Here is a 10,996-nt window from a genome sequence, read left to right as displayed (position 1 = left end):
CGGAGGCCCATTTGTGCGATGCTGACATGGATGCGACATATGATTATATTCAGGAGCCCGACGAGACCATGGTAAGACAATTTAAATTGTTGTGACTTAATATATACTTTCCTATACTGAGCTGACTTATTCTTCTGTAGGTTTCTACTAGACCGACTGCCCATTCTACCGATCCTGCCAGCACCACTGATAATCATGCTGCAACGCATCCTGCTATAAAGAGGCGCCGTGATGAGGATGATCCTGATAGCGTAGCTGGGCGGGATGGGATGCGCCTCAGGCCAGCGGCTGTATTGAAGTACACAGGTTGTGGGACACATTGATTTTTTTTTCCGGAGTATTTTATGTAAATATTATTTTATGTAAATAATAACAATAGTTTTTTATGTTTACATAATATGCACATTATATTTTTATTTCCTCGTTCCTTCTTTATTTTAATACTACAACACAAACACAAAATATAGCAACTTAACATAATTTAAATTCAATACAACTAACGAAAATATATGACACGGGAAACATAAAGATAAAGTAGTACACTCAACACATACATGTCATTGTTTAGTCACTGCCGCCCATTATTCTCTGCTCCAACCACTTAAATTTTTCTTCCATCTTATTTTTTTCTAATTCTGCCTCTTTCAGTTTCTCCTTCAACTCCGCAATTTCTCGTTTATATTCTTTTTCATATTCACACTGTTTTAAGGTCAAATCATGAAGATACTGCAAAGATCGTTTGTAGCATTCCTGCTTACAGGGTTCATCAATCCATACCTCAAAATTGCAAAAAGGTTCGTCGAAAACCCTATAAAACTTGTTCACACATATCCAGTAGCGGCGTCCAACTTCACCATCATCCCAACAGTCATTCCTCATATAGTTTTTGCCGCACTGGCACCTTAGTACATAAAGGCGTTCAGACATTTGTTAAAGCGTAAAAAAAAATTTGCTTTTATGGAAAGTTTTGCTATTGGTTATTGTTAAGCACAGAAAATAACTAGAATGCGCCCGTTATTTATTGGCAAGGCAACACACATAACGTAGTATTTAACCGCGCTATATATATATATATATATATATATATATATATATATATATATATATATATATATATATATATATATATTCACATAACATAGTATTTAACCGCGCTATGCTTTACGTGTTAAAAATTCTTTCGGATACAAAATAATTTTTTCTCAAACGGGCAGCTTTTCAGTTCGACAAGACAATACACATAACGTAGTAATTAACCGCACTATATATATATATATATATATATAGTATTTAACCACGCTATATATATTCACATAACGTAGTATTTAACCGCGCTATGTGTATTCACATATTTATCAAAAATCTACATTTAACTCTACTATTTTTGTACTATATTTATCAACTATATTTATCAAATATATTCACATATTTTTTCATTTTTTAATCCAATACTATTTTTGATTACATGAACAGGAGGGAGAAATGCATTAATCTACTCAACTAGAAAATGTTAAATGTTAATAAGATTTAACAACAATGGAAACATAATTTTATTTGATACATCTTGCAACATAAATAAAATAACTACTTGTTATAACATAAACTCATTGATAGTTGGGCACATTAGAAGAACACCCACCACGAGCTTGATTACCACCGCCACCCAAATCAGCCGAAGGACATTTTCGACGGTCGTGTCCTGTTTGCGAGCATATACCATATTTGCGCGCATAAACGGTATCACTAACATCCATTTGGTTCCGTATATGCGTTCTCTTCTGCACCTGTATTCGACGCAAATAGTCCTTGTTACACACCATTTTAAATGGTTCCGTCGGCTAATAATGCTCAGCACTCACTGGCTGCAACTGCACACTATAGGTGTTTAAGTAAGCATCAACACTATATTGTTCATCAACGTAGTTGGTTGGCCCTAAACCTGTATGTTGAAAGCACCTGATGGCATGTGAGCACGGCATGTGGTAGATGGACCATGTCCCATAAGAGAATAACCTTCTAGATTCATTTATGGTATGTACATTATTACCCTGGTTTTGATGGATAGCGGTGCGAACTTCAAAAATATTTATGTCGTGATCATACTGCAAAAATGAATGCCAATGTGCTCGCCGCCTGCATTTCTCAAATCTCCTCATCTGCATTGGCATAAATTCAACACCCCTTTCCATCAATGACGTTGCAGTTGCAGCCCTTTTAACAAACCTCTCCGCCATCTGCTTGAACGACATCCGCACCATGGCAGTGACAGGCAATCCTCTTGCCAACTTCAATAACCCGTTGAAAGACTCTGACACGTTTGTAGTCAGAATTCCCCATCTTCTTGCACCATCCGCATGCAAAGTTCACTTATGAAGCTCAAGTCGCATCAACCAATGATAGGCTCTCTCGTCTTCCTGCCTGATAGATTCCATGTGCCTCCGGAATTTATGCTCTTGGTGGTCTGTTGCTGCCATCCACATCAAATCATGCAGATCCTTGTTGGGATGTGCCTTCTGGAAATGGGCCTTAAAGTGCCTCACACAGTAACAGTGGTAGGCATAAGGTTCTTGCCATGCAGGCAAGTTCTCTATAGAACTTATGATACCACCATGTCGATCAGATATTAGACATATGTCGGAACGCTGTTTGACAACGTGCTCTTTCAAATGGTTCAAAAACAGCGTCCACGTCTCTTGGCTTTCATTGGCACAAATAGCAAAAGCTAGAGGAAATATTTGTCCATTAGTATCTACTGCAACGGCTATCAACAGCTTGATATCATACTTTCCATAGACATGAGTGCCGTTTATGGATATTACCGACCGGCAATGCGGAAAACCATCAATTGCTGGTTTAAATGCCCATAACACGTAATTGAATATATATTCTATTTTTTTCGGACTTCGCTCAAGCTTCCATTCAACAACCGTCCCGGGGTTAAAGTGTTACAGTGCGGCCATGTACTTGGGTAGAGTTGCAAATGACTTATCCCAGTTACCATAAATAATTTCAAACGCAAGTTTGCGCCCGAGAAATGCCTTTCTTTTGGTAATGGTATGGCCATATTTCTGGTGGACTGATGTAATGCACTCTTTGATTTTATACTTTATGGACGCTTCAAGGTGTGGAATAAGGACAAGAGAAATCAAGTCAATATCCAAGTTGTAGTGATTCTCATTGAATGTGTCCATTTCACATCTGTGGGTGGGAACGTATTTACCTACTTGTCACAAACCTGTTTTCTTCCTGCTCACACGCAGCATCCAATGACAACCCGTAAACCATCTGCGGCAAACAACCTTGTATACCTCTGGAGTTGACTCCCATACTGTCATCTCATGATACTCTTTTATGTTGTGCATTTTTGCCGCCCTGCTTAGGCGCGCTTTATCAGGAAAAAATATGCCCTTTGCCAGCACCGTTAGTCTAGAATCATCTCACATTGTTGTATGAATTTCATCAAAATCCCTTGTGAGAGCATACACATCCGGCATACTTGGCAAGTTATCAAGGTAGGGAATCTTTCTTGAATGAAACGACACTTGAGACTCGTACACTCTTGGTCTAATGGGTGGTGGAGCATACTCCCTCGTCAAATCAGGTCCTTCATTCTCTTCCTCCTCATCACCATCCTCATGAGGGAAGGGTGTGTCGTCTCCGGAATCATCGGCATTGTTGTCATAATCATTGTTCTCTTCCTCACTCTGTGCATCTGCCAGATCCCGATTTAATATGTCGTCTTCGGACAATTGAGTGAGGACAGGTAGTTCAACTTGCTCGTTTTTATTGCACAAACAACAAAATAATAAGCTACTGAAATTAATAAATACTTTCTATATAGCTGTATCACTTCACTTACAAGTCGTAACGTGTTGACATTCCTTGATGGACATTATCCTGTTGGTGATGACTCCCGGATGGACCACCATGATCCAACATACCAGAACTACGCATATTCCAACTGGGCGTGAGTTCATAACTTGTAAAAGTCATATCTGGCCAGTACCCCCTGTGGAATATATGAGTGTTAATACAAATTTAATACAACAAAAATATATATCGTAACACTAAGAAAAATTGAAGTTTACCACTCGTCTTGTGGATTATATAAAGCATGAGAGAAATTATTTCCTCGCTCCTCATTCGCCCGTGGTGATAAGTTTAAATCAGGGCAAACTCTTTCATCCGGAACCTGTCCGACAAAAACTGCTCCAAAATAACCACCCGATGACTGAGGATTATCCCTACTATGCGCAACCTCATTATTGCGAACGTCTTCGACCTTGACGTACATTTCCAACATTTTTATCACAAGAAATTCTCGGTATTCATCCGGAGTCCTCAAAAAATCCCTCAAAGTTTCATCATCGTTGATGTTAAACTCAGCGTAACAAGCAACCCCTTGCGGAGTGACGGAATACGGATATCTTCCGGTTACTTTAAGGGTCACCGAACGTTTCCTCACACTCATTTTATTACATAACAACGATACCAATCTATCGTACTCCATTGTAAGTGGCAATTTAACATGACACTGTGGAGATAAACTATAGCTCACAGAGTTATTCGCCACCACAACCTCACCCCCTCAATATAATGAAACCCTTATTTTTCGCTCTTCAGACATTATGAAAAAATGCTTGAGAATTTAACCAGAAGAAAAATTTGAATGAGAGTTACAAATATTTTTGAATGGATTTTTGTAAAATCCTAACGCCTTTAAATAAGGCAATGCCTAGCTTAAAGAGCGCTATGCATAGCTGTATAACGCGGTTTACAGTGGCATTATATATATATATAGCGCTCTTTTAAATAGCGCTATACTTTACGGCCAAAACTCCGTTAAAGTATAGCGATTTTTAAAAGAGCGCTATATATAGAAAAGTCACTCTTTTTTTTAAACACACATTTTCATCACACTGTTCCAAAAGAACCACAAATGGGTTCTGAGTTCCAATTTCATGTTTGAAGAGGGAAAAAATTTCAACTTTCTGGTCTCATGCAAATTCAAAAACGATTCGTTGCTCGATTAAAAGCCGTGATTGGTTGTAATAGGAGGAAAGCCTGAGTAGAAAAGGTGTCGCAACTCGCAAGCATTTATGAATTATGATGTTCCATTTGGTAAAAAAAAAAAAGCAGCCATTTATGTGGCGGTCAAGATTGTTCAAATAGTTTCTGTTGAGAAAAAGTTTACCTCTATCTAACTTAAAGCGTGCATTATAGGAGTAGTTGTATATTACGAGTAATTAATTTATAGGAAAGTTTTGTTTTTAGCGCCATTTTATCTTTGAACTTTTTATAGAGAACCATGTCGATATTAACAAAATTATCAAGTAGGGTTGTATAAGATCAAGGGCGGATTTAGAGTTTGGCAGCCGGATTTATCTGAACTCAATACTTTCGACACAAAATATAAATTTATGTATAAAAATTTATTAAAATTATAACAAATGATAGGTCTGAACCCATAACTTTAGAAATACAATGAATTGAATGTTAAAAACCTTAAAAGTTGAACCTATAGAATCTAAATCTTGCATCCGCCTATGTATAAGATTACGTCGGTAGAGTTTTACTTTTTGACGTCGAAGGTGTAATACAATTTTACAAGAACATGATTTATAATAAAATAAAATAAAATAAAATAAAAACTGCTAGGCTGCTTCTAAAGTTGAATTTATTTATTTATTGTTATACGCTATTCAAAGTACTTTTCACTAGATAGCAAATAGCCGAGTGGAGCTTGTGGTTCAAAAGATCAGGCTCGTTCGTTTGACTTGATTTTTTTGGTTGTGCAGTATCTGGAATATTTCGAATGACATCCTATGATATTTTTAGTTTACAGGCCAAAGTTAAAAATTGTGCGGTTGCTATTATGTTGTCTCCTAATTCGTGCATGATTTGTTGGTTACCGGTTATAATAGCGTGCCAACTTAGAAAAAAAATTCCAAAATCCTAAAGACCTCATAATTTATACACAATTTTCTGGCTTATACTATCGTACATCTGGCATATTTGCACATATAATATTGGATTATTGGTGCTATAATTATTGCATATAAAAGAATGGTAAAAGAGGTACACGCTTTGAAATTGTCTAAGAGCCCGTTTGGATTAGCTGGAAAAAAGTAGTTTTTCAGCTTTTAAGTGTTGAAACTTGTTTTATAAATAAGCAGTTACCTGGTTGGATAAAAGTGCTGAACCTTAAAAAAAGCTATTGAAGTGTTTGGTAAATAAGTGCCGGTAAAAACTTTTTTCTGTTAAAAAGACAGAAATATCCTTAAAACTGTTAACATTATAAAAGAGCTGATTACTAAAATATATTTTATTTATATAATTAATGCAAATAAAAAATAATTTATATTTTAATTTAATTTCAATTTAAATGATTACTTAAGATAATTTTTACAAATATAATTCTTGAACGCTCATTTTTAGTTTGTACAAAAGAGGAAAGAAAAATAATTTGTTCCTCTAACTAATAAAGATTCAGAATATAAAATCATTGCATCAAATTTTCAGAACACTAATTTCTGAACCCTCAACAGTTGAGCTGCATGACACAAATCACACATGACAGTGATCTAACTTTAGATCTTAACTCAGTGTTATTATAGATCGAATTGAATATCTATGTTGAAATCAAGTCCTACTACTCTTTAATTTCAATAAATCAAGTATTACTATTCTTTAATTTCAATCGTTCTAATTTCAACCACTTAATTATATGCATATTTCAAGAGAACGAAACAAAATAATATTTCTCAATTGGAATGTAAAATAATAAATATTAGTGTTTTAAAAGATTCATACAACTACAAGTATCAACCTTCACAAATTTCATTGACAATCAAATCGCGAAGACCCATCCAAACAAGATCACTTTGCTCTTCCACATTTTTCGCATTTATATTGTTATTAGCTCTCAAGGATGTACCAACAGATGGAACATATCTCTCATTCTCAGCAGCTCGGAATGCATCACCCATATTGCATTTCTTTCTAATATAGTTATGAATGGCCATAGTAGCAAGTACGATATCTCTTTGAGTGTCACTGTGATAGAAAGACATGTCTCGCAAAATAGACCATCTTGCTTTCCAAACCCCAAATGTGCGCTCTACAATATTTCTACAAGAAGAATGCAAATAGTTAAATTTTTCAATTCGCCCTCTTGGTTCTCGTAATTGTCTTGTTGCACCGCGACGGAATTGTGCTAGGCGATATCTCACATTATCTCCTTTGTATGGAGCCATATATCCCTTCATATGCGGATATCCTGCATCAACTAGATAATACTTATTTCCAATTGGACGTGAAAAGTTGAGTTCTGATCTACGAAGGGCCTCACCAAATATACGACTATCATGAGTTGCTCCTTCCCACCTAACCCATGCAAATGTAAAACACATATTAAAATCTACGACATCAAGAATATTTTGAGTCGGATAACCTTTATGTCCAATATATGATATCTCTTGACCTTGCAGTAATCTTGCTTTAATATGTGTGCCATCAAGTGTTTCAATACAATCCTACACACATTTACAAGTATAAATTTAACTTAAGTTAGTAATACTTATAAAAGTTAAGTTATAAGTTTAATAAAAAAGAATTATGTAAAAATATTTCTTACTCTAAAGAAAGGGAGATATCGACCATAACATGGCTTGTGAGCTCCTGCACCATCATTATAATTTTGATGTGGTCTAATTATATCTCTTGCAAGCTCACAAATGGCCTTTAAAACACTATGAAAGTGTCTATGAATTATTTCTCCCGAATATTGAAAGATTTCCTGTATCAATCGATTTTCAGCTCCATGTGCACAAGTCATCAAGAACATGCCTAGCATCTCGTGTATAGAATTCCACGTGTGGGTTTAAGCCCATACTTTTCAGTTAAGTCATTCGATAGATCAACAAACACCGACTTCCTCAATCGAAAATTTTCATAACAACGAGTCTCGTTTCCTCTCAATATCTCTTGAATAAATACATTTCCAGAGCGACTAGATGTACGACAAGGTTCCTTGCATAAGTATTTTTCATAATACATCAAAATCAATTTACCTGCTATTTGACATAAAGCCGTCCATTCCTTCTCATCTTGCTCCCTCTGTATTTCCTCCGGTTCTTCTTCATCTTCATCATCTGACGAATAACTTGGATAAGGATCTACTATGTCACTAGAGTTCCAACGTGCCAATACACTTCTCGATGGATGTCTCATCAACTGCAGGAGATGTAGCAGTGCTTTTGCTAGACATAAACTCTATGAGAGAGTGTATATCCTCTTTTATTAATGTTGCATCTATTTGTTTTCTTACTCTTTCTTACTTGACTACTGGTGCTAACACCATCAGTTAATTTTTGTCTTTTTAGTGATGGCTCTAGAAACATACCCGAATGTATATTTTGTAGATCGTCACTTCCATCACTCATTTCATCATTAAGATGAATAAAGTATTCTTTGTCACAATCATCAATAACATTTATTCCTTCTTCATCAAGATTAAGTCCAATGCCGGATGATTGTTTTTGATTTGCTGCACGTGCTCTTTCTCCTGTGGCAACAATATCAACAAACAGTGCATCGTAGAGAAACCATATGAGCGAAAGATCTTTGTTCCTAAATTTCTTATATTTTGCATTCTCCTGTAAAAAGAGAAAATCAAAACTACTTTAATCAAACTGATAAAATTAACAATGAAAAAAATAAGAATTACACATATAATAATGTGAGAGATGTACCTTAATTTTTCGCTCCCACCAATCATCATCTGTCATAATCGTATTATTCGTGGCATCTCATCCTAAACTGTCTCCCCTCTCATCAACTGCTTAAAAAGTGTCCATTCGCCTTTCATGTAATCCCAATGGTTTTTCATTTTTTTTTTATCATAATCTTTTCCCGTCTTCTTACAGAACTCGTCAACAATACTTTTCCACCCATCTTTATTTAAGTAAGTGTTTGGTCTATTTTCTTTTCTAACCTCTTGCTCACACAACTCAAGAAATATAATATGTGTATCATCGTCCCACTTAGCATTGTCCGACATAATTGAATGTAAATAATCTGAAGAAAGCAGAACAATCAAGAAGCTAAGACTGAAGTTACATAAAGAGAGCCTAAAAGAGCCTTGTGTTTGACAGAAAGAATGCCTTTAGGTGTTTTCTTTGAGGCTCCGTGATGAACTAAAGAAGGCAACAATTGAAACAAATACATTTGGTGAAATACAGATTATTTTGCTACTCTAAGTGACATATATTATGAAGTTTTAAAGCTTATTTTAAATAGAAATCTCCGTACAGAAACACAAGGCTGAAACAGTACAATCAATGACCACACATATGTATGTTAGTTTGCAAAGCACAGCCATTCCTAGGCCCAAATAAAGGAGGTCAGTTATGGTAAGTTGATGGCAACATACAAGTAGTCTAATAGATTCGGATGATTCATAATTTCATATAACCAATCACAACTAGCTTTTTGAATTGCAATGCAGTTGAGATATATATATATATATATATATATATATATATATATATATATATATATATATATATATACCTAATATCGATTAAATAGATATTGCGTGGCTATGTAACAGTTGTATCTCTTCATCTTTGTCTCCTTTTTAATTAGAATTTCTATTTCAACTTCTTAAACAAAATGTGATGGATCATGTAGGTGATTCCACAAAATCTGGCTGCTACTCTACAGAAACACAAGGCTGAAACAGTACAATCAATGACCACACATATGCAACTCATGAAAATAAAATAGCAAATAAAAGTCAAGAAACAGCTTTTGAAAAAATTGTGCTGTTTGAGATACTCAGCACTTTACTAGCAATAAGACGGCTAATACGACGCAGAGCCGATTTTTATACTACATTTATATGAGAAAGAAAAGAAAACAACCAATATAGTACTACTTTTTATCAACAAAAGTTTTTGGGTGACTGAAAACTATATTCATTGTACCCAAAACTTCATTGATTGAATTTCTTTTGGGTGACAGAGTTGAAATTAATCCAAGAAAAAGCCAAATAAAAAGGGGATTTCCCATTAAAATTAATCCAAAACTTTGAAAACACACTAGGAATTGAAATTCAACAGGAAGATTAAACTTAATGGACTGAAGAGGCTTTCAAATTGGAGCTGAAGTTGGGGAGAGTCTGCAACAAGAAGAGGAAGAAGAACGCAGAGTCTGCAACAAGAAGGGAGAAAAGAAAGATATCGTGTGTTTTAGGTTTTTTTTACTGAGGGGTAATTTTGGAATGAAAAAAAGTTATAAGGGATAAGAATATAATATCTTTGGTCAAAGTAAGGTGACTTTTAAGCCAATTTCGAAAAAGTTGGGTTTACCCAACTTGTTGGTTTTGGCTTTTTTTTAAAGCATATTTTAACCTTTTTAGCCCCTTTTCCGGTTGCCAAACACTACTAAAAGTTAAAAAGTGCTTAAGTTATTGGTTGGTTCATCATCTTCTTGTCGGCTAGTATATTTTAAAAATGGAAAATTTTATTATATATACTATTAGAGACAGATTCAGGATTTAAACTGTATGAGTTTATATTCACAATTCTATCACATCTCATCTTATTTAATGGGTTCAAAATTTATTATTTGTATATATTTAATAATTTTATGAGCAAAAATACAGTGTATGAGCAAAAGCACTGGATACGCTGCACACGATAGTACTTGTTCAGATGGGGGTAAATTTCACAAATGGTCATATAACTATGATATTTTTTCACCAAAGTCATAACTTTATTTTCTCACTCAAAAATCGTAAAACTATGAATTTTTTTTCATCAAAGTCATATAACTTTGTTTTCTCACACAAAATCATAAACTTGCACTAACTCACACAAAAATCATAATGGTCAAAAAATAAAATTTTCGGTAGTATTTTCTTATTTTACGTTCTTTTATTTTTATTTTAAGTCTAATAAATAATTATTCAATTAAAATAGGAGAAATATGA

The 10,996-nt window shown here is 34.7% G+C and overlaps 1 protein-coding gene and 1 long non-coding RNA gene across 2 annotated transcripts; one reads left to right on the top strand and one right to left on the bottom strand.

Annotated features, from left to right (window-relative positions):
- Window positions 1–6,751: 6,751 nt before the first annotated feature.
- On the bottom strand, window positions 6,752–7,882 carry LOC117281857 (uncharacterized). The gene is made up of 2 exons (XM_033661702.2): window positions 7,637–7,882; window positions 6,752–7,535 (listed from the first exon to the last, which is right to left on the bottom strand). Exons 1-2 carry the CDS (start codon window positions 7,853–7,855, stop codon window positions 6,825–6,827), a joined length of 930 nt encoding a protein of 309 aa, XP_033517593.2. The 5' UTR covers window positions 7,856–7,882; the 3' UTR covers window positions 6,752–6,824.
- A 198-nt stretch (window positions 7,883–8,080) lies between these two features.
- Window positions 8,081–10,362, top strand: LOC138909092 (uncharacterized). The gene is made up of 2 exons (XR_011415611.1): window positions 8,081–8,201; window positions 10,129–10,362. It is a non-coding gene; the product is annotated as an uncharacterized lncRNA (long non-coding RNA).
- Window positions 10,363–10,996: the final 634 nt, after the last annotated feature.

The sequence above is a fragment of the Nicotiana tomentosiformis genome, chromosome 4 (genome assembly GCF_000390325.3).
Source record: "Nicotiana tomentosiformis chromosome 4, ASM39032v3, whole genome shotgun sequence".
In the NCBI taxonomy this organism is placed as follows: Eukaryota; Viridiplantae; Streptophyta; class Magnoliopsida; order Solanales; family Solanaceae; genus Nicotiana; species Nicotiana tomentosiformis.
This window is presented reverse-complemented; position numbering and strand designations above follow the sequence as displayed.

What these genes read in the sequence shown, in the direction of transcription:
- LOC117281857 (XM_033661702.2), bottom strand. Translation starts at nt 7,855, where the DNA reads ATGCTAGGCATGTTCTTGATGACTTGTGCACATGGAGCTGAAAATCGA. An exon ending in GATATCTCCCTTTCTTTAGA is followed by an intron (nt 7,536 to 7,636) that starts GTAAGAAATATT and finishes AAATGTGTGTAG; the next exon opens with GATTGTATTGAAACACTTGA.